This window comes from Culex quinquefasciatus, chromosome 2 (genome assembly GCF_015732765.1).
Source record: "Culex quinquefasciatus strain JHB chromosome 2, VPISU_Cqui_1.0_pri_paternal, whole genome shotgun sequence".
Classification (NCBI taxonomy): domain Eukaryota; kingdom Metazoa; phylum Arthropoda; class Insecta; order Diptera; family Culicidae; genus Culex; species Culex quinquefasciatus.
The window spans coordinates 138,932,881-138,959,489 of NC_051862.1; the positions used below are offsets into that span (position 1 = coordinate 138,932,881).

At 37.4% G+C, this 26,609-nt stretch overlaps 2 protein-coding genes across 5 annotated transcripts in view; both read right to left on the reverse strand.

The window, feature by feature from the left end:
* The window catches only part of LOC6036693 (chitin deacetylase 1), a 47,555-nt gene that overhangs the window by 1,464 nt on the left and 19,482 nt on the right, over positions 1-26,609 (reverse strand). For all 3 annotated transcript variants that reach the window (XM_038255787.1, XM_038255785.1, XM_038255786.1), the window contains exons 3-5: positions 13,745-13,820; positions 13,312-13,484; positions 5,879-6,873 (exon numbers count right to left, since the gene is read on the reverse strand). In XM_038255787.1, coding sequence (XP_038111715.1) covers positions 5,879-6,873; positions 13,312-13,484; positions 13,745-13,820 — 1,244 coding nt within the window. The remainder of the gene's footprint in view (positions 1-5,878; positions 6,874-13,311; positions 13,485-13,744; positions 13,821-26,609) is intronic.
* Positions 25,059-25,986, reverse strand: LOC6053557 (outer membrane lipoprotein Blc). 2 transcript variants are annotated; one of them, XM_038255788.1, is made up of 3 exons: positions 25,618-25,986; positions 25,317-25,561; positions 25,059-25,276 (listed from the first exon to the last, which is right to left on the reverse strand). In XM_038255788.1, the coding sequence occupies exons 1-2, from the start codon at positions 25,970-25,972 to the stop codon at positions 25,320-25,322; spliced, it is 597 nt and encodes a 198-aa protein (XP_038111716.1). In that variant the 5' UTR covers positions 25,973-25,986; the 3' UTR covers positions 25,059-25,276; positions 25,317-25,319. The 2 variants fall into 2 exon arrangements, with proteins under 2 accessions (XP_038111716.1, XP_001869618.2); XM_001869583.2 differs by having other exon boundaries at positions 25,271-25,561.

Sequence of the window (26,609 nt, forward strand, 5' to 3'; positions counted from 1 at the left end):
TTTGGTTGCTGAGATATCGAAATTAGAAAAAGGTTGGATGTTTTGTGAGACTTAGAAAACATCAATTTTCCTGTTTTTAAACCTTTGCATGGCAATATTGTGTTTTCGGAAATAAATCGAAATATTTAACAGCGCGAGTGTTTTTCATCTCGCGAAGCAATTTTGGGTAGTTTCTTTTCTGAGTGTATGTCAAATGTCACATTCGAAACAAAACTCAATGGGCGTGGATTTGATGGGTAATGCCGTGAAGTCTACCCTGAAAAGGATAATGACGACAAATTCGGCTTTCAAAAGGGTGTCTTTGTCAAAACAAATTTTATAAATTCTGGGGCCCACCTAATCAGCAACCGGATTATCATGGCTAACTCGTGATGGGACTAACGGACCAGATTGACGATCACTCGGTAATTTTGTTGAGGCCAGATAGCAACCCAGCCCAGGATTGTGACCAAAACTCTTGACATTTTATCTCTCCTTCTGAAGCTGGGAACAAATTGAAAATCATTACATGACCCAACCAAAACAGTTCTGATGCTAGTTTAATGATTTTAATCACTAATTATTTAAACATTATTGTCGCATTTCTTTGCAAACACCACGTAGAACCCCACACTCAAAAAACTGTTCACCACAATGCTGCATGAAAAGCAGAGGCGACTCGTGCCCGAATGAAGTACCTGTTCAATGTTATTTTTTTTATTCTTTATTATAGAGTTTTTCAGCTTTCAGGAGGCTGGTTCAACTCTTTTTGATGATTTGACTTCGTGCTGGAAGTCGACCCGGTTACAATTTTGTTTTTAATAAATATTGATTATAGATCGTAGTAAATTTTTGAATCTTAATGTTAAAAAATGTTTTTGAAGCTTTTTTTCTTTGCAATGGCTTTTTTTTACGTTTTATTATTTTTATAATATTATAATTTTCTGTTTATGCAAATAATTAATTAAACTTATGATTAATACTTTTTTATCTCGTTAAAATTCATTTTTAAGACTTAATCATTAGCGTGGCGAATGTGGAAAAATAGAGCAATCGCTTTGCCATCCTTATCGAAATTCAAGGGAAGTTATTGAATATTGTACTAAATTTCAAAACTATTCATCGGGATGTTCAGAAAAAATACCACATCCTTCACAAAGGATAACTGTTTGTTGGGCTTTTTTAGGCCCAACTAATATTGAGCTAACTTGGTTACTATTTAAAAATTAAATTGACATTTTACTTTATACTTTTTAGAACCAGGTCGTATCGCTTTTGATCCTTTGTATTTTTTTTTAGAGAATTGAATTTACTCACTGTTAGGTATGTCCTCATAATTTTGGATTTCAATTTCTGAATAAAAAGAAGAGCTTCTGATGTTAAAAACAAAACTAAATTGACATGAATCCGACATAATGAAAATATTTGTTTTTAGCATCAGTGAAAAAAAAGTTTTCAGAACAAATTCATTCTACAATATATGATAATAATATAATCAACTAGAGTGTACAGGACCAACAGTCTGAATAAACACAGTCGTTTAATGACATAAAATCTTAAACTTTTAAGGACTGCATCCGCTTTAAATACAACCATTCTGAAAATAAAATAACGATCATGGTTGAATCTACGATCATAATTCTTCTCATGTGTCCCGAGTCTGGAAAAAACACAGTACTTTTTTGTTTCAATTGTTTCAATTCAATCTATCAATCACACTATCTAAACTTATCATTACATCACTTTCCAGTAGAGCAAGAATCCACTAGTTACCAAGAAGATCGAAGAGGTTCAACGCGCGCAGTTGAACATTCCAGTTTTTAAACAAGCCATCACCAGTCTGCGCAAAACAGCCTGATGCCTAAAAGTGCGCCAAATATAGAGCAATATCTGTGGTGCTCTCGCTCTCTCTCATTTATTCATGCTCTCAACGTGCTGTCAACGCGCTGGCTTGTTTACCTTTTGCATGCAGCTCCCTGCAGGGCTGAGCGAGCTAAGTCAGCTGGGGCCTGGGGGTGGCATTTCGCTCTCTCCCAAAAATGCTGTCAGTTCACGCTCTCAGATTGAACCAGATTTACCAACACATCGATACCGCAACTGCGTATGAATAGGAAGCTCTTTACATGTGTTGAATTTTTTTCCGTATGGAGATTTTTTCCCCGACGTTCAGAGGGTCGGTGTGAACGCGACGAGCATTTGCGCGTGGCCCGCCAGGCTGACTCGCTTTAGTATTGGTGGGTTGTAAAGAGAGGTAAAGAGTAAAGGGTGGCGGGCCAATGCTTTTTTTGGTGCATGCTGCGCTGCTGAACATAGGGCGTCGATTTTGTTAACGTATATTCAAACAAAAATTGTAATTGTATGTTGCTGGTTGAAAAAGCACCGCGGTACTTAAATAAAAAAATATCCGCATGAAATCGGCTACGTGTTCAATGAACAGGTTGAACAGGTGGACGAGTCGCCTCTGATGAAAAGGTATGTGGATTTTTTCCAAACCTATTCCCATGCGGTTGTGTCATGAAATTCATGCATACCGAAAACCAGCTGACACACACATTGAATGCAAGTTTGCATGCGCCTCAGATGGATTTCACCGGATTTTCATGAAGCTTTCACCACATTGTCCTGTGCTTTTTATTAGATTTTAAAGTGATACCCATGCGCAGCTAAATGTAGTCGCTGGATTTTCATGCGTTTTAGCTTCGAGCGTCTTGGGATTTGTTCTATAAGATTTGTTACTCGTAATGTTTTTTTTGCGTTTTGTGATTACTTATCAAAGAAAAAAAAAGGTTGCTCTTTTGACATTTTTTTTTATTACCAATTTTAATGTATCACTTTAACACAATTTTTTTCACTTCACAAAAAACACACAACATACTAAAGTTTTCTGCTATTTTCTGGTTCAGGAGACATTTTCAAAGAACAATTCCACACACGCACTCATGGTTCTCGTTTCGGGTTATCACTTGCGGAACGCGGGTCCAGGGAGACTTCTTTAGTGATCCTCACCTTCTGCCGGACGCGACTAGTTCTTTCGTTACTTTCCTAGCTTGTTTGACTCCCTTGTCCTGGACCGGGTGAGCCTTTCTCACCTCCGGCTTCATGTTTCGCTTGTCGGTGGTTATTGTTGCGCTGGAACTTCGGTTTTCGTGGCCTAGAAAATAAGCAAATAAAAATTTATGCAAAATACGACGGCATTGTGGGGAAAATACTTACTATTGCACTCAATAATCTCACTTCGAAAAAACAGCGCTGGTTTGTTCCGGCACAAACAGAAAAAAACTGAAACCATGTTCAGTTGATGACAATCAGCAGCTAACTGACTGTCCCCAGACTTTCACGCCTAAAAATTTGCAGACAGGAATTTCACGCAACCCCAAAATGCTTTGTTCATCACCATCACTTTTCACTTCAATGTTGCATGAAAATGCCAATGATTTATTTCCAAAGCAGTTTCCACGTGGATATAACAAGAATTTCATGCAAACCAAGAAACAGATGACTGCATGCCACGCCTCCGATTTTTCAGGCATGAGTTTCACGCAACATTTAGTTGTGTGGGTGAAGGCTGCGTTCAAATCAAGTAGGGTTGACATGAATGCACTGCGACAGTTGCATGATTCATGTAAAAAGTTGTTTTGGACTGAAAATTATCTGCCACCGGAATTTTCATGCAGCATTGTGGTGAACAGTTTTTTGAGTGCACGATGTTTTCCAACGACTCAAACAAAACCCAGCAATCAAAACAAAAAAGCTATAGCTTAGTTTTCATGCAGCATTGTGATGAACATTGTTTTGAGTGTAACACACTGATTCGAAACAGCCCAAACATGCTTGACAGATATTTCGCGACAGAAAATCGTCGCGAGAGTTAAACTCGCTCAATTCGGTTTAGTACCGCGGCGACAATATCTCAGCTACTAAGAGTGTGTTCTCATAACTCCTGAATTCTAGATTAAATTTTCAAAACAACCTATCCGTCATGGGTTTCCTATGCAGATAGAACCTTTTGAAAAAATAATCTGATTCACGTCTTTGAATTTACGTTACCGGTTTATCTGTAGACGTAAATAGTTTTCACCAATTCACGCATATTTTTCATGCAAAATCTATGTTAACATGCTTGCTTACTTAGAAAAAGATATTTGAAGCTTTTTTTTGTAAAGATTTTCCCGGAAATCTTGGAATTTTCCATCTCAAACTTTCCAGGTGGAGAAACCGCTTCGGGTCTAAAAACGTCTTTCACTTGAATTGACGTCGTGACGTGAATGATTTACCGTCGGACGTAAATTGCATGCAAGTTGACGTAGAGTGCATAATCTAGGTTGCAAGTTGAGTTTGTCATAACGATTTGTTTACAAACAATACGAGTTGGCATTTGAATTTTATTGAAAATTTTGATAATTTCTAGAGTTTTTTTAATAGGTCCTATAAACATATGAAAGACATTAGTTTATAGGTTCTTTAAAAAAAACTCATGCCCAGCCAGAGGGAACCATCTGCTGGAGGTGCAGGCTGAAAAACGAATAATCCAGGGGGATGCTAAAGGCCGCCATCTTGGGTGATTGAGATTAATAACGCGCGCAAACTGCGCACAGTGAAAACAAAAATATTATTTTTATTAATAATTCATTTTTTGTTATAAGAATTACTGTAGTAAAAGTCAAATTACACAGTCGTTAAGTTAAATGTTTCATGTGATAAAAGTACAACTTCAAATGAGGTCATCGGCCCGATGTGTGCTTAATAATCCCAACTTTAGTAGTTTATTTTGCAAATAAACAAAGTTCAAAAAAGCAAAATACAGAGAATTTTCTCAGCTTTTCAAAAATATTTCTTTCAAAAGTGGGTAAACATGGGTACTAATTAATAAAATTAAAAACTGTGACTATTTTCAAAAAGGTTACCTAAAATGACTATAACATGAAAACGGTGCAAATTTCACTAAAATACTTTTTGATTTCAAATTTGATTTTAAATCGAAAAATGAAGTTGAAAATTAAACATATAAAAAATATAGTGTTTTTTTGCAAATTAAGTTTTAGTGACAACAAGTTAAATTAAAAATCACCATTTCTTTTACCTTGTATCATTTTTTTCATTGTAGTCCTTATTCATACCTACAACTTTTCCGAAGACACCATTGATCAAAAATTCCTTCACAAGATACAGATTTTTGAATTTTCATTTATCATTTTTGTATGGACATTTGCCAAATTTGTATAGACAATTGGGTCCTAAAATGAAGCTCAGATTGCTGATATTATTGTTTACAGCGATAAAGCTTATTTTTCTGAGTAAAATGACCCTTTGTACGACCACAAAGAGTTTAAAATTGATTTTGAAATCAATTTAGAAAAATTAACCTCGCAGTCCTTCTTGACAGAAAAGCTCCTACTTGACAGCTCGTTCCAAGGGGACCATAGTTGATCCACCGAAAAAATGTTGTCTTGTCAAAAAAAAATTTTGCATTAAAATGAAACAAAGTGATCAGAAATGGTTTTAAATCGTGTTTTTTACCGTTGTACATAAAAATTTACATAGGGCTTTAGTACCCAATTATATGGTCAAACTAATAAAGCAAAATGGCTTCTTTGGGCATACCGAAGGCACCAAAAAAGTTTTAGCCGGATTAACAAAAAAAAAAAAAAAAAATCGAAAGACCAAAATCTCAGAGAATTGCTCTTTAGGCAATAATATGTTACTGTGCCAATTTTTAGCCAAATCGGTTATGGTTTAAGGGTCGCTTTTTTTATCGTTAAAGTTTATATGGGGAAAATCGTGAAAATGTATGACAAAAAACATCGTTTCAGTATTTTGGCTTTTGGTGAGATTCTTCTAGGAAATTCAATTTCCTACAACTTTAATTTCTCGATAAATTACAAAGAAATAAGCCACTTACCAAAAACGCATCCAAATACTCCTGCTTGCGGAACCAGGTCGAGTGGAAGTACAGCCCGTACGGGGCCCGGTTCGTGTGGTAGTGCCGCTTGAAGTTGTGCACAAACATTTTGTACACGTCGTCACCGTTCATGTGCGGCGGACACGTGTCCACCATGCCGCACGTGTAATCGCCCGCCTCCAGCTGGTTCATCACCATCTCCCAGATGCCCGGATAGCTCCGCGATGGACAGAACTGGTTGTTCCCATTGCACGCGTGTGGCATCTTGTAGTCCAGCGTGTACGGCCAGAGGGGCGGATTCGAGTGTGGAGCCACCATCGAAGAGTCGTACACGAAGCCAAACTCCTTCATCATGAGAAACTGCCGGTTCCAGCCGACTCGCAGAAACGGAACCCGCATCCCGCGCAGTTCCTCCATGCGCACGTTCGAGAATCGGTTGATGATGTTCGCCTGGCCAACCATTTCGTCGAACCAGTCCTCGATGGTTGCGTTCCGTGACCACCACTCTTCCGGACCTCGGTGCGTGATCGAGTGGATCGCAATCTCGTGGCCATCGTTCCACATCTTCTGGACGTGGGCGTAATTCGTGTACTGATGCGAGATGAAGAACGTGGCCCTGATCGGACATCCGTTCGGGTTCTTCCGACCCGGCGTGAAGATCTTCTGCGTGTAAAGCTCCCAATTTTCGAAGTTAATCGCGTCGTCAAAGGTCAGCACGATCATCTGCGGCGTTTGAGTGCGCTCCAGTCGGGACGGAATGATGGTTCCATCCTTGGAGCAGAAACAGTCCGGAAGTTCGCACACGGACAAATCGCACGGATCCGCTGCGTTCGGGTCATTTTCGACGTCGCACCAGCCCTCGTCCGAACCGTCCGCGCAGTCTACGGAACCGTCGCAAAAGTACTCGTTCGGAAGGCAGGTGCCGTCGCCGCAACCGAGCTGCGATCGCTCCTCGCACTGGGCGGCATCCAGCAGGGGTTTGGGGACGCGGGCCTCTGGAAAAGGGGGGAAATTAGTCAAATAATTAGAATATACTTTTGATTTTGCTTCTAAGCAAAATCGATTTGCGAAAACTTAAAAAAGGAATTTTAAAATCTAAAAAATACGAGTTTTTTTTTCTCTCCAATAGAGCATTCTACGTGCGTATGTATTGCGTGTACGTACACGAAAATAAAGTGAGGTTAAATTTTGTCAGCCAGCAAAACCAAATGATGCGCTAGTGTGCGTACGCGAAACGTCATAAAGCTCTATGCATAATTTGATTGATTGAAACAAATTATTGACGATATTTTGTGTAGTGTGTGTGATTGTTTGAGACCAATTCTTCAGCTCTTTCTAAAAAAAAAATCCCAAGTTTTTTTTAGCGTTTTGGCTGTAGTAGGGGTAATATACCCATTTTAAGCCTAATAAGCGGTCGTGTTTGAATTATGCTGGATAATCTGGAGTGTTCCGATAATCTGGAGTTTTCGAGTAGAGCAACTTTTTGTGAACATTTATGTTTATTTTCACTTCTATTAAAAGTTATGCTATTCCTTTTACAAGTAATTAAAAAAATATTTCCCAAATGTATTCTAATCAGGCGAGATTGCATTGGACCACGCTTATTTTCCTATTTTCAGCTTAGTTCTTTTTTTTCTTCCAGCGCTCTTTTGGGTCTGCTAAGTGCTGCCAAAATTGATGAAATTTTAAGCAAACACTCACGAAAAGTAGCATTTATAGAGAAAATTTCCTGACATCACTGGCTCACACCAACAGGCGCTGCTGGTGGTGTTGGTGGCCACCCTTTGTTCTTTATTTGTCTTCGCTTCTCGCTCGCTGGGTCGTCAAAAATCAAACGTCAAAAGACTTGGCGCGTTTGTTTTTTTAATGGCACTTTCTAATTATTTAAATGTTTCGGGATTATTTTTCAAGTGAGTAATTAACTACGCAGTTAAGCTCTCATCTTGCGTGTGGATCTGTGTGCCTCCAAATTGATGAGAAATGGCCTCGCAAAATAGAAATTATGATCAAAAGTGCATTAAATTTGATCTTTTTGGCCAGTAAATGGCATAAAATTGCGTGATTACTTGAGGCGGTGCTGTTGCTGGTAAGTTTATAGCCTAAATAGTATTTTTGGAGCTTTAATCAAGCATCAAACTCTTCATTTGACGAAGATAGGTGTTTGATTACAAAAGGTATATTTCCCTTATGTAGTAAATGTAAAATACACCTACAAAATACAATACAGTACACCTAGGGGATCATGCCCTGAAATGCCCGCAAAATTGATTTATTTTGTTACATCCTAATACATTGCATTAAAGTTTTAAGCACTCTGCAGAGCTCTTAAAAGACTTCGAAGTTTGACCTTCAAAAAAATGGCACCCTAGTACCTTCAAATAGGATGTTATTCAACCTCAAAAATTTTGAAATGATTCGAAAAAAGTACTCCAGTTAAAAATCTTGGATGTAAAAATAAATTTTCAATCGAATCGAATTTGTCCCTATTTTGGGCCTACTACCTATTTTGGGTCTACCAAACTGAATTCAACAATATATGGGTAATTCTCTACCAACTCACACGAAATCGGGAAAAGTTGCCCCGACCCCTCTTCGATTTGCGTGAAACTTTGTCCTAAGGGGTAACTTTTGTCCCTGATCACGAAACCGAGGTCCGTTTTTTTGATATCTCGTGACGGAGGGCGGTACGACCCCTTCCATTTTTGAACATGCGAAAAAAGAGGTGTTTTTCAACAATTTGCAGCCTGAAACGGTGATGAGATAGAAATTTGGTGTCAAAGGGACTTTTATGTAAAATTAGACGCCCGATTTGATGGCGTACTCAGAATTCCGAATAAACTTATTTTTCATCGAAAAAAACACTAAAAAAGTTTTAAAAATTCTCCTATTTTCCGTTACTCGACTGTACAAAATTTTGGAACATGTCATTTTATGGGAAATTTAATGTACTTTTCGAATTTACATTGTCCCAGAAGGGTCATTTTTTCATTTAGAACAAAATTTTTCATTTTTAAATTTCGTGTTTTTTCTAACTTTGCAGGGTTATTTTTTAGAGTGTAACAATGTTCTACAAAGTTGTAGAACAGACAATTACAAAAATTTTGATATAAAGACATAAGGGGTTTGCTTATAAACATCACGAGTTATCGCGATTTTACGAAAAAAAGTTTTGAAAAAGTTACTTTTTGCGTTTCTCTTTGTTTCGTCGTCCGTGTCTGTCGCGGGTGACCATGAATGGCCATGATCGATGACGACCAACTTTTTCAAAACTTTTTTTTCGTAAAATCGCGATAACTCGTGATGTTTATAAGCAAACCCCTTATGTCTATATATCAAAATTTTTGTAATTGTCTCTACAACTTTGTAGAACATTGTTACACTCTAAAAAATAACCCTGCAAAGTTAGAAAAAACACGAAATTTTAAAATGAAAAATTTTGTTCTAAATGAAAAAATGACCCTTCTGGGACAATGTAGATTCGAAAAGTACATTAAATTTCCCATAAAATGACATGTTCCAAAATTTTGTACAGTCGAGTAACGGAAAATGGGAGAATTTTAAAACTTTTTAGTGTTTTTCGATGAAAATACGTTTATTCGAATTCTGAGTACGCCATCAAATCGGGCGTCTAATTTTACACAAAAGTCCCTTTGACACCAAATTTCTATCTCATCACCGTTTCAGGCTGCAAATTATTGAAAAACACCTCTTTTTCACATGTTCAAAATGGAAGGGGTCGTACCGCCCTCCGTCACGAGATATCAAAAAACGGACCTCGGATTCGTGATCAGGGACAAAAGTTACCCCTTAGGACAAAGTTTCACGCAAATCGAAGAGGGGTCGGGGCAACTGCTGTGTGAGTTGGCGGAGAATTACCCATATGGCATTTCACCAAATCTGGCAAGAATCTGCTACTTGAGAATAATACGTGCAGTCATAATCTTCATTTTGGTGGCCAAGAATTCTCCACTTTTTCCTCTTAAATTAGAAATAAAGCAATAAATATATCACTCTTCACTTTTTCTTGGCAAATTGCTAGTTAATGGGCCCAAAATGTCTACTACTTTTCAACCAATCAGAAGGTAGGTCGAAAATAGGCACATTGAAGGTCGAATCCTAGGAGCAAAAGACCCAAGACAGGGACAAAAAATGTTGTAGTTTTTCGGGCTAATACAGCGATATACAGCGATTCGATAATCCTAAGTTAAATTTTTTCGAGGCCTTCGGATAATCGAGTCTAGACTGTAATATAAGCTAGGCTGCCTATACTGCCCCTGATCGCATAAATGTCCCATATGCATTTTCAGCGATTTCGAGTTTTTGATGCAGTTTGGTTCAAAATCGTGTGCTCTTTCAAAAGAGCCTATAACATCCAGTACTTTGTTCTAGAAATCAGGAGGAAATCCAGTTTTTTCGCGAAAACTTAACACGTAGCCTTATGTATGGGACAAACTTCAAATGCGTTTTTCTCAGCTTGCTGGTTTTGCATATGGGACATTTATGCGAACATGGGCAGTATAGCAGCCTTTGTAAATATATCAAATTCAAGTGCGCTCTGCTTAGTAGGCCCAAAATAGGAAAAGATATTTCTAATTGCTACAATATTTTTTAATCGACGAAAAAACGCGACATAAACTTTTAAAAATATTTGCAACGGCCTAAGATTATAATACAGCAATTCCCCACGAAAATAGCATGATTCGAAAAAAAAGTTCTCCGATCGGGCTCAAAATTTTTCTGGGGGTTCCTTGGCCGAAATAATTAGACCCGTATTTTTTTTTGTTTGGCCATTAGGGTGACCTACGCCGTGTAATGGTGGGTCATTTTTCGAAGAAACCATTTTTTTCAAAAAATCATATCTCCGCGCCATTTCATCCGATTTTAGCTGTCCTAGACGCAAATGAAAGGTTATTAGTTTGGCTATTTGGGAAAAATAGTAACAAGTTTCAAAAATCTAGCTTAACATTTTAAAAGGTCGTATGAAACTTAAAATGCTGTTTTAAAGGTCTCGGGACCAAAGGGCCTATGTCTGAAAATATTTTTATCGGATTCTTCGGAAAATTTCCCATAACTTATCAAAAAATGGTGAAGATATGTTTTCAATACTCTGAGATACGATTTTTTGAAAATAAAAACTGGGTTTTTCGACGCGCCACACGCAAAAATGGAAAAATGACGAAAACGGGAAAAAATCAACTTTTTTCACTAAAACCGCGATAACTTGACAATTTCAGCGATGACCTATACATGTTAGGGTACCAAAATTTTCGTAATTGAAATACGCAACTTACATGTTAGGGTACCAAAATTTTCGCTATTGAAATACGCAACTTTTGGTACCCTAACATGTATAGGTCATCGCAAAAATTTTGAAGCTATCGCAATATTAGTTAAAAAGGTCGATTTTTTCCCGTTTTCGTCATTTCTCCATTTTTGCGCGTGGCGCGTCGAAAAACCCAGTTTTTATTTTCAAAAAAAATTATCTCAGAGTATTGAAAACATAACTGCACAATTTTTTGATATGCTATGTGAAATTTTCCGAGGAATCCGATAAAAATATTTTCAGACATAGGCCCTTTGGTCCCGAGACCATTAAAACAGTATTTTAAGTTTTCATACGACCTTTTGAAATGTTAAGCTAGATTTTTGAAACTTCTTACTATTTTTCCAAAAAGCCAAACTAATCACCTTTCTTTTGCGCCTAAGACAGCTAAAATCGGATGAAATGGCGCGGAGATATGATTTTTTTTAAAAGCGGTTTTTGCAAAAAATGACGAAAAATGCCATTTTTCGGACCACCCTAACACGGAGTAGGTCACCCTAATGGCCAAACAAAAAAATACGGGTCCAATTATTTCGGCCAAGGAACCTCCAGAAAAAATTTGAGCCCGATCGGAGAACTTTTTTTTTCGAATCATGCTGTTTTCGTGGGGAATTGCTGAATATTTACCTCTTTTGAAAAAAATAAGCTTAAAAAAATTAACATGGAGAATTTTTCCGAAAAGAAATTATGTAAAAATGGTTTTAATTTGGAAACAGTGCACTTTATCGAAATTTCACGAACGTATTATTCGATTGCAAATTGAAAATTTGAGTGTTTTGCCTTCCTCACCTCAATGAGGAAAGGCTTTAAAGTCACTAAAAAAATGAACTTCTTTATTCGACCTCGTAGACCCACCTTCACGTATACCTATCGACTCAGAATCAAATTCTGAACAAATGTCTGTGCGTGTGTCTGGATGTGAGTCCGTGCACCGAAAAATATGCACACGATTATCTCCGGACTGGGTCTTGGGGTCCCACAAGACCCTAGTTAATATTATGAAGTTTGGAAAAGTACTTCAAAAGTTATGTTAAAAAAACGATTTGGCTAGAGTTTGAAAGAACTTTCCAACCCTAAGCCCTAAACGTTGAAGATCTGACAACCCTTTCATAAGTTATAATCACTTAAGTGTTATTTATACACTTTTTAGAGGCCGGATCACACATATTTTGATGAAAACGTTGTCCGGAACTACCATGCGACCTATCTTTGGATGGATAATCAAGAGGTCTTTCCAAAGAGTCCAAAAGATTGAAAATCCGACAACCCTATTAAAAGTTATAAGTACTTTAGTGCTTACACTTTTTTAAGCCGGATCTCAGATATTTTGGCTGTGTAGTGTATTCACTTTATGAATGTGAGGAAGGCACCAACCACCTAAAGGTGGATTAAGTAAAGTTTTTTTTCTAGACTTTTCAAAAATCATTATTTTTCAAAAATGTTTAGCGTCCGTCATACAATTAACATTAGCAGCTAAAATATGACCCCTAAACTACACAGAAAAAAATATGTGAATTTACTCGACACGGAAAAAATGAATCACATGTAAACTCAGTTGATGTAAACTTGAGATTCGACGTAAACGGTTGAATCACACGTAAAATCATGTTTTTACGTATAATTTGTTGCAAATTTACATCAAATTGTATTTAAATTTACATGTTTAATGACGTGCAAAAGTGTTACATCATAAATGATGTAACATTCGGAAATATTTTTTTGTGTATACGCTACAGTAATTTGGAATTTTTAAATCCAAATTGGCGGCGATGAAATGTTGAAAAAATGCATTTTGTAGTATAATAGACAATCATCTATTCAAATTTGACTAAAATAGGGTCGCAGAACTAAAATTTGATGTTGAGAACATAAAATAAATGCTCATGCTTCGATTATCCGACGTCCCATACAAACCTTCGAATAATCGATTCTGGACTGTAATTAAAAATCGTGTAATAGTTTTCCCGAAAAGATAGAAAATTGCGTTTATGGTTTGATTTCGTGTATTTAAAAATATTCAGACTCAAAAACGTAACAGGAAAAAACACGAAAAAAATAAATAAATCAGTAGATGGTAAAATAGTCAACAATATCCACAATTCCCACCCACCTGCGGTGATGTCGCAGTTGTCCACGTTCTGCTTGAAGTCGCAGATCTGGCGGGTCACGTCAAACAGCAGCCCGACCGAGCACTTGAACTCGAACACCTCGCCGTCCAGACAGAGATAGTACTTGGCGCACTCCGTGTTGGTCCACATCTTGTGAATTGGCCGCTCCGGATTCCTAGGTGGGGCGGGGCGGGGAGGGGCGGGGTGAGAGACGATTTATTGGAAATTATCGAGGAAAAATGAGAAAAAGAAGTAAGAGAAAATTTCAAGTGTGAATAAAATTGGTGAGTTGATTGAGCGAATTATTGCTTCATTAGCGTGGGTAATTGTGGCGTGAGCTCGATGATGGCATGGCATTTCAACCGACGATTTTCCTTATCAAATGTGGTGTGCGCTGCATTTCCGAGCGGAAAGTGACACCAATAGCACACTGACCTGTAAAATCGTCCATCCTCGAAGCAGGGAACTGTGTTTTTCAGACTTCGCTTGACCAAGTTGCCGCCGTGTACTTCTGTGGACGGAAAATGGAGATGAGAACGGAAAGGGGGAAATTAGTTACGTTATTACACAGCATTTTTTTTTTATTTAGCATGTTGCGTTTTGCAATGGTGACGGTCGCTTGCATGTTATCTAGTTTAAATTGAACACATTAAATTAGAGAAAAATGCGTTTTACGCCAGACCAGTTGTTTTGCAATCATTAGTTTTTAAAATTTATAAGTACAGTCATCCCACATATTCGGAACGGTTTCCAGATCGGCCAATGTTCAAAAAATCATAGCAAATCGATAATTGAACTTAATGATTCGCTTTTACCTTCATTTGAAAGCTTTTCTTGCGATCTTTCGAATGCTGTATCGAACAACGGCAAATTTTAACTTTTATATGAAGTTTTTGAAGAATTACTTTGACCCTTGAAATCCACAAATTCGGAACACTTTTTTCTTACGAATGTAAACAAACTTTGGATCTCTCCAGGAGTCCTACATATTTATTACCAAATAATGACTTCACACACTGAAACCAATGAAACTCAAGCTTAGTGATGTTTTATACATGGTTTGATAACTTGTATTTTTTGTGAAAATAACAGTTAAATTCAGGTGTTCCACAATTGTGGGAGGCACAATAACATCTCACAATTATGAAACAGGCCATTTGGAGGCAGTGTTTTGCTGCTCTGCACAAAATAGTCTTGGAATGAAGTTTTTTGTTCAAAAAGTACTACTTTTACTAGTGAAATAGCAAGATAATGTCCAAATGAAGATTCTAAAAATAGTAAGGTCGACAGAAAAGCTACTTTTGGCATGCTATTGACAAATTATCATCAAAGTGTTCCTAATTTGTGGGTGTTCCGAATATGTGGGATGACTGTATGTGATCAATATAATTTAAAACACGAAATCAAATAGGTGTTTGTTTTAAGTGTTAAGTGATGTTATGTTAACTTTTATTGATAACTTTTCAAAATTAAAATGTAATATTTTTTTCTACCTTATCGGAAATATTATTGGGTTTCCAGGCTTCTTTCTTCATAGATTAAGTCTGAAGTTTTTTTTGAAAAGGTCCAATAAACCAAATTTTCAGTTTTTGCTTTTTGGGTGTTCTTTAATACCCCTGACTCAAGGCGGTTTCAAAAACACTCAAAAAGCAAAAACTGGAAATTTGGTTTATTAACTCCAGAAGTCATTTTATTTTTTTTCAGTTCACGGATTTGTAATTAAATTTTTAATTCAATGAGTTAATTTGTGAATTGGTTTTCGTCGATTCTCCCCTATGAAAGTGATTTTTCTAATATTTTAAATTTCGAAAGAAAACAGAAGTTCAATCAACTGATATCATGCCAAAATAGGGTACACAGAAAAAAAATAATGTAAATTTGGAAGCTGTAATTTTGGAAGGTTGAATATTACCTCTTTTATGATGTAATTTTACCTCAATTTAGACTGAAAAAGTGATATTACACCAGAAAGGTGCCCTAGTAACATTTTTAAACTTAAAGGTTTTATCATGGTTCTGAAAACCCGCATACGGCCTAAATAGGCTTTTATGGCCTACTTAAAACCTAAAATGTTACTAGGGTGGTAAAATTACACATTTCTAGAGGTAAAATTACACCTTTTTTCAGACATAAAAGATGTACCCCTTCCCAGATGTAATATTACCATGATTTTTTTTTCTGTGTACGTTATCCATTAGTGGACCCCTTTCCAACAAAACTATTTTTATCGGATTTCTCGGAAAAATTTACATAGTTGCGTATTTCTATTACCCAGTTTTTATTTTCAAAAAATCGTATCTCAGAGTATCGAAAACATAACTTCTCCATTTTTTTATATGTTTTGTGAAATTTTTCGAGAAATCCGATAAAAATATTTTTAGACATAGGTCCTTTGGTCCCGAGACCTTCAAAACAGCATTTTAAGTTTTCAAAAGACCTTTTCAAATGTTAAGCTAGATTTTTGAAACTTCTTACTATTTTTCTCAAATAGTCTAACTAATCACCTTTCATTTGCGTCTAAGACAGCTAAAATCGGATGAAATGGCGCGGAGATATGATTTTTTGAAAAAAAAATGGGTTTTGCGAAAAATGACGAAAATTGCCATTTTTCGGACCACCCTAACACGGCGTAGGTCACCCTAATGGCGAAATAAAAAAATACGGGTCTAATTATTTCGGCCAAGGAACCCCCTGAAAAATTTTGAGCCCGATCGGAGAACTTTTTTTCGAATCATGCTGTTTTCGTGGGGAATTGCTGTTTAAAAATATTGAGTTGAAGATAAAAACTAACTTAATCCACCTATGTGGTTTGAGCCTTCCTCACTTATTACCAACAATGGCAATATATGATATAATTGTACAAAAATTTAATCAATTTTTTAGATCCGGAATAAAAAAGTACTTAAATATCACTTAAGTGGCCATACCTCGAGAAAGGGTTGCCAAATCATCAATGTTTTGGACACGTTGGAAAGGTCTTTCAATAACCTAAACAACGATGGGTCGGATGGTGCATCCGGACATAGTTTACTTACATTTAAGTGAGATCCGGCTTCAAAAAGTACATATATATCACTTAAGTGGTCATAACTCGAGACAGGGTTGTCAGATCTTCAATGTTTTGGACTCTTTGAAAAGGCCTTTCAGTTGCCTAACCAACGATGGGTCGGATGGTGGATCTGGATATAGTCTACATACATTTAAGTGAGATCCGGCTTCAAAAAAGTACATAAATATCACTTAAGTGGTCATAAGACGAGACAGGGTTGCCAGATCTTCAATGTTTTGGACTCTTTGGAAAGGCCTTTCAGTTGCCTAACCAACGATGGGTCGGATGGTGCATCCGGACATAGTTTACTTACATTTAAGTGAGATCCGGCTTCAAAAAGTACATAAATATCACTTAAGTGGTCATAACTCGAGACAGGGTTGCCAGATCTTCAATGTTTTGGACTCTTTGAAAAGGCCTTTCAGTTGCCTAACCAACGATGGGTCGGATGGTGGATCCGGACATAGTTTACATACTTTTAAGTGAGATCCGGCATCCAAAAAATACATCAATATCACTTAAGTGGCCATAACTCGAGACAGGGTTGCCAGATCTTCAATGTTTTGGACTCATTGGAAAGGCCTTTCAGTTGCCTAACCAACGATGGGTAGGATGATGGATCCGGACATAGTTTACATACATTTAAGTGAGACCCGGCTTCAAAAAAGTACATAAATATCACTTAAGTGGTCATAAGACGAGACAGGGTTGCCAGATATTCAATGTTTTGGACTCGTTGGAAAGACCTTTCAGTTGCCTAACCAACGATGGGTTGGATGGTTGATCCGGACATAGTTTACATACTTTTAAGTGAGATCCGGATATATGTGAAAACACATTTTTATATATAACTTTTGAATTACTTATCGAAACTTCAATATGTATAAAACTCGATCTATGAGACCCTAAACCAAGTTGAATACAACAGGTTCGGGTCAAATCGGTTCAGCCAGTGCCGTGGTTCTGGTGGTGGTTCTACGACGTTTTTATACAAAGTTCATTTTTAGAGCAGGATTATAGCCTTACCTCAGTGAGGAAGGCAAAATAGCTTGTGGCAAATGCAATTATCAGCTACACCCACGGTAACTGCTAGAGCTATGATCCCATAAAAAGTGAAACGAATCCAATTACGATCGATTACGATTCAAATGCGAAACAATACAACAATCAGGCTTGCTAATAGTTACGCATCCTCACTCTTCTTCAAGCAGATTCACTTTCTTGTAGCAAAAGAAGAAGCCTTTACGCCTCGAAACTTCCTTGCGCATAAAACAAAAAAAAATGAGCTAGATCCACGCGCAGCCTTTCATTAAATTGCGCGAAAACTGCGCCGCGCCGTTTTTTAATTGAATTTATTAACTGGTTTGAATTGCTGCCGCGAAATCGAAAGCTCTCCACCAAACTGGTTCGCAGCAAAAACAGAAGAAAGGAGCATAGTTTAGCGGCCAGCGCGGGAAACCGCTCCAAAAGTTACCCAACACCAGAGCGCAAAGATCACCCGGTTTGGCAAAAGTTGATCTGAGGGGGAGAAAATGTCACCATGTCCGGTCAACCTGCCCCTCTGGGGAGTGCAAATATTTGAAGGGGCCAGTGGCCACTGCTAGCCGACATTGCCGTCAGCTGTTTTTGGTTTATTTTTTTGTTGTTTCGGAATGCCGTCTGATCAATAAATTTCAAACGTTAGGTAAAGATATGGATTCGGAAAGGCTTTCGCGTGCATATTGAATTAGTATTATTTATTTTCATTTTCTACGATCTGCTGAGTTATGGGCTGCCATAAAGTTCAGACTGTCTCAAGCGAGTTACATGGCAGCTTTTGGTGTTGAAAAGTGAGTTGTATAAAGTTCAACTTGTATCTTTTATTGACCTTTTTTGAATTTTAGGTTACTGGAACATTAAACTTTACACAAAAATCAGGTTTGTTAAAAACCTTATTTTTTCTTAAATCTTCAAATACAATTTCAACTACACGTTATGGAACCCGACGCAACAAAAACCGATAAAATTTGCACACAATGCCATGTAACTATTAAGGCAAACCCCTCGAAGTTAGATGGCAACGCACCATCGAGCAAACCAACAGCATCCCAATACATCCATTGTGGGTGGTAAGAAAAAAAAACCACATTCAAAATTATGATTCCAGAAGTGAAAACTGCACGCAACACATAATCAAACAAACCGCCTTCCCCGCGCTCAGAAAAAAAAACAATCATGTGAAATACATTCTATTGTCACTGCCGACTGGCGACTTACAGGAAAAACTCTTGCTTTCGTTCCGCAAAGTTGTAAAACATTGAGTTACCTACGGCATGCACGTGTTTTACATCAGGGTGGTAGGGTATTTTAACCATTAGTGGACCCCCTAGTAGAGCCGAAGGACATTTTTCACAAATTACCAATATTTCAAGCACTTTTTCATAACCCTTTGTACAAAACAATGCAATCTGAAGTTTTTTGAACAATTTTGACTATTTGTTTCATCAGTTATTTGTTTTTGAGCAGAAAAATAGCCATTTGAAAAAAAGTTTTTTTTTTGCCTGTCATGGACCCCCTTTTCTTATAGTAAACCATAATCCGGTTGTGGACCCGGGTCCACTATAGGCAAACTGTTATTTTTATACCAAATTTAACCGATATTTGATATTTTGATGCATGGTGTAGGTCTAATGATAGATAAAAGATGGATTTTGCTCACTTTACATCTTGAACACGTTTTCTTAACAAATTTGGCTTTAAATAACAAAAAAACCTAACAGATATTTAAACACATTTATTTCCGAAAAATATCAGAGAAAATGTTTCAAAAACCAATGTAAACATAAAAATAGTTTTAAAAAACCCGATTTGATCCCACCTGGGGTGAGATAGAGCCTTTTTGACCAAAGAATATAACAATGGTAGAACTTCTTTCTATTCATAACTTCGACTTTGTTTATTTATAACGTTAGCACAAAAGAAAGTCTTATGATGATTTCCAAAAGAAATAAAAAAACACAATATTCACCAGAAGAATATTTTTAATCGTACAATATATTTGTACGTTTGTAATCAAAAAAGCGTTTATGACAAACGTAAGCTTCCCTTGCGCCAGTGACAACGCACACCGCGGTTTTGGTTTTCTAGCTTCGGTACGAGCCCTTTTGTGTGTTGGTATTTTGATTCATCGTACCAGCGCACCACGCCAAGCAAAACCGAGGTACAAGTGAACCGCGAGTCAGAGATAGCTATTTTTACAACTGCACCACTACACACTCAATCGCGAGAACCTTAGGTAGAAAGCCATTGACGTCGCCGGCATTGAAAACTTTGAAAACGATATAAACGATGAAAAGCTTAGAAAGCTCCTATTGGAATCCAATAAACTCTGTTAAATAAACTTACGAAGCCTACATTTAGGCGATTTTAGGAGCACACGGGAAACAAATTGATTGTAGCCGGATGAATGTCCTATGTCACAAAAGTTTTTGCATAAACATTGGACAGATATGCCAAAAACGGACAGGGCAAAAGAAACCGAAAAGCTACGATATCTTACATGTTGTAGGAAACAGAGGAAACATCGGTAGACAAGCTACTACAAAACAAGTAACGAGCCACAAAATATATGCGCCAGCATTCTCGCGCCAGTATTCGAAGCTCAACTTGACAAGTTGTCGACTTGGTGACGAAGCGCCGAAAATCGATGCAGTGTAGTTTTTTTTAGTGATTTTTTCGATTAAAATTTATGCTGAATTGTAATATTTACGAAGATGGAAATGATGTCCGGCCATAAAGTCAAACCTATAACTTTCTTTAGTAAAAAAGGCAAAAACTAATTTTGATGCATTTTTTCATATTAATTACATTAATGGTTGACCGAAACTAATCAATAAATTTGTTTACAGTTGCTGATAAAACCACGCATGTTTATTTAAAAAAAATGTTTTGTTATTGATTTATTATTATAAAATATCATTTCAAACTGCAATTGAGCAATTCTCTACCAAAACCGGAAATGGATTTTATTTGTATTTTTTGATTTGGCTCAAACTTTGTGGGGGCCTTCCCTATGACCAAATAAGCTATTTTGCGTCATTGGTTTACCCATACAAGTCTCCATACAATTTTGGCTGCTGTCCATACAAAAACCGAGCCACGTAGCCCAGTGGTAACGCTTCCGCCTCGTAAGCGGTAGATCGGGGTTCAAATCCCGGCTCGGACCAACACAACTGGTGATCTTTTCCCTTCTGGAATCGATTGCTTAGTAAAGGGAAGGTAGTGTATCGTCACAAACTGGACCTTATCACGACACCTTAGGGAGGCGACCTATGGAATGTTATCATTAACCCTAACATGTTAACATTAAGTTGATAATGAAACTGCCACTGAATCCGCTTTGTAAATGCCGGCCCCGATACTCTTCAAGGGTGTTCCCCTCAGGAACTGGGAAAGATTTACTTTTACTTACTTCCATACAAAAAATGGTATGTAAATATTCAAACAGCTGTAACTTTTGAGTGAATTTTCTGATCAGTTTGGTGTCTTCGGCAAAGTTGTAGGTATTATTGAGGACTTTTGAGAAAAAATAGGTACACGGAAAAAAAATTTGCAGATTTTTTTATCAACTTTTTTTTTTACTAAAACTCAATTTCCCAAAAAACGTATTTTTTGATTTTCGAGATTTTTTTATATGTTTAGGAGACAAAAATCCGCAACTTTTGAGCCATAGAGAAACATGGTCAAAAAATCTGCCGCCGAGTTATGATTTTTTGAAAAAACTAACTTAATACACCTATGTGGTTGGAGCCTTCCTCACTCATTACCGTCAATGGCTGTACACAAATTTCATCTATTTTTTAGATCTGGATTAAAAAAGAACATAAATATCACTTAAGTGGCCATATCTCGAGACAGGGTTGCCAGATCTTCAAGGTGGATCCGGACATAGTTTACATACATTTAAGTGAGATCCGGCTTCCAAAAAGTACATAAATATCACTTAAGTGGCCATATCTCGAGACAGGGTTGCCAGATCTTCAATGTTGTGGACTCGTTGGAAAGGTCTTTTGATAACCTAACCAACGATGGGTTGGATGATGGACCCGGACATAGTTTACATACATTTAAGTGAGATCCGGCTTCCAAAAAGTACATAAATATCACTTAAGTGGACATATCTCGAGACAGGGTTGCCAGATCTTCAATGTTGTGGACTCGATGGAAAGGTCATTTGATAACCTAACCAACGATGGGTTGGATGATGGACCCGGACATAGTTTACATACATTTAAGTGAGATCCGGCTTCCAAAAAGTACATCAATATCACTTAAGTGGACATATCTCGAGACAGGGTTGCCAGATCTTCAATGTTGTGGACTCGATGGAAAGGTCATTTGATAACCTAACCAACGATGGGTTGGAAGGTGGATCCGGACATAATTTACATACATTTTAGTGAGATCCGGCTTCCAAAAAGTACATCAATATCACTTAAATGGCCATATCTCGAGACAGGGTTGCCAGATCTTTTATGTTTTGGACTCGATGGGAAGGTCTTTTGATAACCTAACCAACGATGGGTCGGATGGTGGATCCGGACATAGTTTACATACATTTAAGTGAGATCCGGCTTCCAAAAAGTACATAAATATCACTTAAGTGGCCATATCTCGAGACAGGGTTGCCAGATCTTTTATGTTTTGGACTCGATGGGAAGGTCTTTTGATAACCTAACCAACGATGGGTCGGATGGTGGATCCGGACATAGTTTACATACATTTAAGTGAGATCCGGCTTCCAAAAAGTACATAAATATCACTTAAGTGGCCATATCTCGAGACAGGGTTGCCAGATCTTTTATGTTTTGGACTCGATGGGAAGGTCTTTTGATAACCTAACCAACGATGGGTCGGATGGTGGATCCGGACATAGTTTACATACATTTAATTGAGATCCAGATATATGTGAAAACACATTTTTATACATAACTTTTGAACAACTTATCGAAACTTCAATCTGTATAAAACTCGATCTATGGGACCCTAAACCAAGTCGAATGCAACAAGTTCGGGTCAAATCGGTTCAGCCAGTGCCGAGAAACATGAGCTAGTTTGTTGGTCACATACATACATACACACACACATACACACAGACATTTGTTCAGTTTTCGATTCTGAGTCGATATGTATACATGAAGGTGGGTCTACGACGTTTTTATACAAAGTTCATTTTTAGAGCAGGATTATAGCCTTACCTCAGTGAGGAAGGCAAAATAGTGATTTTTCGAGAAAAAAATCGAATTTTCATGCAAAAACAAGTTTGACATTATTTTTTAATGCAAAATTGAATTTGCAATCGAAAAGTACTTTACAGATTTTTTGATAAAGGGCTCCGTCTTCAAGATATAGCCACCGAAAGTATGATTTTAGTGAAGTATTTGAGTTTTGCAATTTTTAAAAATAGTGACCATGAGTGACCGTTTCTAAAAAATGTTTTTTTGAAAAGTTCAGAAAATTTGCTATAAAATTGTCTAAGAGACATTGAAGATTGGACCTCGGGTTGCTGAGATAGAGCCGCTTTAAGAAAAAGAAACACGAAAATTAAAGTTTTCTTAATCTCACCAAAACAACCCACCATTTTCTTATGACCATATCTCAGCAAATAATGGTCCGATTTTCAATTTTAATGCATAAAAAATTCGTGAAATTTTCCGATCTTTTCAATTTTTTTTTTAAATTAAGACTAGTATTTTAAATGGGTGTAATATTCAATGTTTGGCCCTTTTAAAATGTCATAGGGAAGGCCCCCACAAAGCTTAAATCAAATAATAAAAAAAAAATGGTCGAAATCGGTCGATTTCGTAGAGAGTTGCTCAATTATGATGCTTCAGTTAAGTACAATTAACTATAGCTTTGATGTATTTTAAATTCTTACGGCTTCAGCATTTTTGATACTTTTAACATCAAAACAGCTATATTTATACTCATTATTGAAAAAATATGCGTTTAGGTTGAATACAACAAGCATTTGTTGTATGTTTTAAAGAAACTTTTGCCATATACACAGTTGTCTTCATTTTTGAAGGTTAAATTAACAGGGTTCCACTTTTGGAAAAGTTTGAATTTTCGTTGTCCTATATTGGACCCCCCTAATTTTTGCTCGAAAATAAGCAGTTCTTTGCTTTATTTTAGTTAAGTTCCTTAAACTTACATTATTTCGACTTGCTGAAGTAAAATAATCAGTCAAAAAATGATTGGATGGTTAATTCAATCATACTCGATGAATTTTTACTGTGATCTAGTTGTAAGCTATTCTCTTCTAACCCCTTTTCCTTAGTAACTTTAGTAAGTTTTTTTTGAAACCCGATTGGATTGATTAATTAACATTAATTATCCTATAATAAAATAGCAGAGAATTTTAGTATTTTGAAACTTTCATTGTTTAAATTTTACAGTTAAAAAATAAGAATAATTGAAAACATACCTTTAAAAAGTAAACAAATTGAAAATATGTTAAAAGATTCAATTGTTGTGATAATATCTTATGATGTGAGCTGCTGCTCCTTAGATGTTGATAGGCATTTTTAGAAAACATTTTCTAAAAAATGCATTTTTAAACATAAAATATAAAATGCATTTCCAAACATAAAATAAAAAATGCATTTTTAAACATAAAATAAAATAAAATGTAAGGTGATACTGGATTTTTTTATGGATTAAGCGCACCGCACACTAGACCTTGTTTACAAAATTTAAAACCGTAACCAGACCGAGGATCACCATGGTCGAATGTGACACTTATGCTGAACGAGCTGTCCGAAAAAAGACTTCAATGCCCTGAAGGGCACTTTGGGCACTCCACGAAAACAGTCAACAAACACTTAGTGAGCATTTGCTTAAGGGCAAAATTGGATAAAAAGAAACCCTTCTGCAATCCCCATTAACCTTCTTTACCTCAGGTTTTGCATAATTACATTGTTGTCCCGTTTCGACTGCTCAAATCTCTGAAAGATCTGATTCAAGTAAGGGCGTCCGTTGCTGGTCACTTTTTTGGTACGGTTTCCACCGACAGAGAGGTGTCAAGTGGACAAGATCACGTAATTGAAACCTCTTGACAACTCTCTTGGAATCCGCTCAGTATGCAGATTGGGGTCTCTTTTTGCTTCTCCTCCCAGATTACATCACGGTCACCCGCCGCACAATTATGAAGTTATGTTTCCCGCCAATCTCGAGAGATTCCATTTAAGTGGTAAAGCACGGCAAGTACACATTCCCTGCTTTGTTACAGTGAACGCTAAAGAGCGATCTTTAGTTCAAGTACATCCCGCTTAACCCAATTATAACACCGGGCTAGGCAGGTTTTGATCTTTTTTTTCCCTCCTCCTCCTTCTCTGAAAAGCCAAACACCGGAAAAACAAGATCGCAACCAAAACCCCATATTTCAACCCATTAGGCCCATTGTGATCTGCACCCTTAACAAGACATGGACGAGCCGCCGCCCGCCAATATCGAGTAACAGGTTGTTTGCCACTTCTTCGACTTCAAGCAATCGGTTTAGCTCAGTCAGTTGGCAGTTGTTGGGGCCTTTTCAAGGGGGAGCGTATATTTTTTTCTGGCACAAGAAACGGCTCCGGCATTGTGGCTAAGTCGATGATAGCCGTGCGGTGCAGCTTTATTAAATTATATCCCATCATCCAATCTCACACTGAATTCGAGCTCCACTCTCTGTGTGAGGCCTGTACGATTGGTGGCAAATGCTTGATGGTTTAATAGAAAATTACCGTTTTTTTAAAGCTTTTCCACTTCTGGTGCTTTGCGGTGATGGTTGCACTTATTTCCATCAGCAAATTTTCCTCTTTTTTGCTTTTGTTACAATAACGTTTACTTTATTGAAGGGCACTTTTGTAGTAACAAATCTAATGATGTTATTGAAATAAAAATCTATTATATTTTCAACAAAGTAACTACAATTTCGAACAACTAAAAATCTGGACATCTTTCGTCCAGCTGGTTTGTAAAGCGAATCTCCGTTCGATCGATGTACTGACGAATGGCGTGAAAAGCCCTTGTGTTTGCCTCCACATCGTCCGTAAAGCGACGCGTCCTCGACAGGAACCAATATCCTTCGCTGGACCTATCCTCGCCCAGCTGCTCACAAGCCCAAACGATAGAAAAGTGTTCGTAATCGGTATCAATCACCCAGTAGTTGGACCGGTCATTGGCTGCAATAGTTTGCAAATTAATGTTTATAATATAGGCCAAGATTGCAAAAACTCACGTGCACCAAAAAATGAAACGTTCAGCTTGGCCTGAACGATGTCCTGCTCGGGGAAGGAAAACTTGGCGGTACCAATAGCTTCAATGGACGTTTCGTTGACCAAACTATAAGCAGAATTACGTACGGACGCCGTAGTCGGATCCAACAGTCCATACTCTGCCTGGACACAGTCATAGTTTGTCTGGAAATCTTTCTCGAAACGTTGCAACTCGTACCACTTGCCCAGGTATCGCGTCAACGCAAAGTTCTGAACCACGGGAACATCTGTCCGGCAGGGTCGGTCGTAGAGCACGGCGTTCACTGTGACCGTGCCCAGAAGTACGAGCACGCTGAAGAGTAGCGGAAATTTGACCATCACGTACTGTTTGAATGCCACGAAAGACTGGTACGCCAACCAATTTATAGAATAGAGCAGCTGCGTATACGAATTGTTTTGTCATCTTCTGATAACGATTGGGAAGTGCCAGAAAGATCTGTGATGTAAATTATCAGATGGCCTGATGGACGCTGCGTTTCTACCGTGAATCAGCGAATCCGCAATCAAAGCATGCGACATGTGAGCCAAAATCTACGAAAATAAGGATAGATTTGTTCAGTAAGCTACAGTTATCCCACATATTCGGAACACCCACAAATTTGGAACACTTTTGCGATAATTTGTCAACAACATGCCACATGCTGCTATTCTGTCGACCCTACTTTTTTAGGACCTTTATTTGGACATTCTTTTGCTATTTCACTCGTGAAAGTAGTACTTTTGGAACAAAACACTTCATTTCAGAACTATTTTATCCAGAGCAGCAAAACACTGCCTCCAAACTGTCTGTTCCATGATTGTGGGATGTTATTGTGCCTCCCACAATTGTGGAACACCTGAATTCAACTGATATTTTCACAAAAAAGTTATTAGACCATTCATAAAACATAACTAAGCTTGAGTTTCATTGGTTTCAGTGAGTGAAGTCATTATTTTGTAAAGTTTATGTACTCAT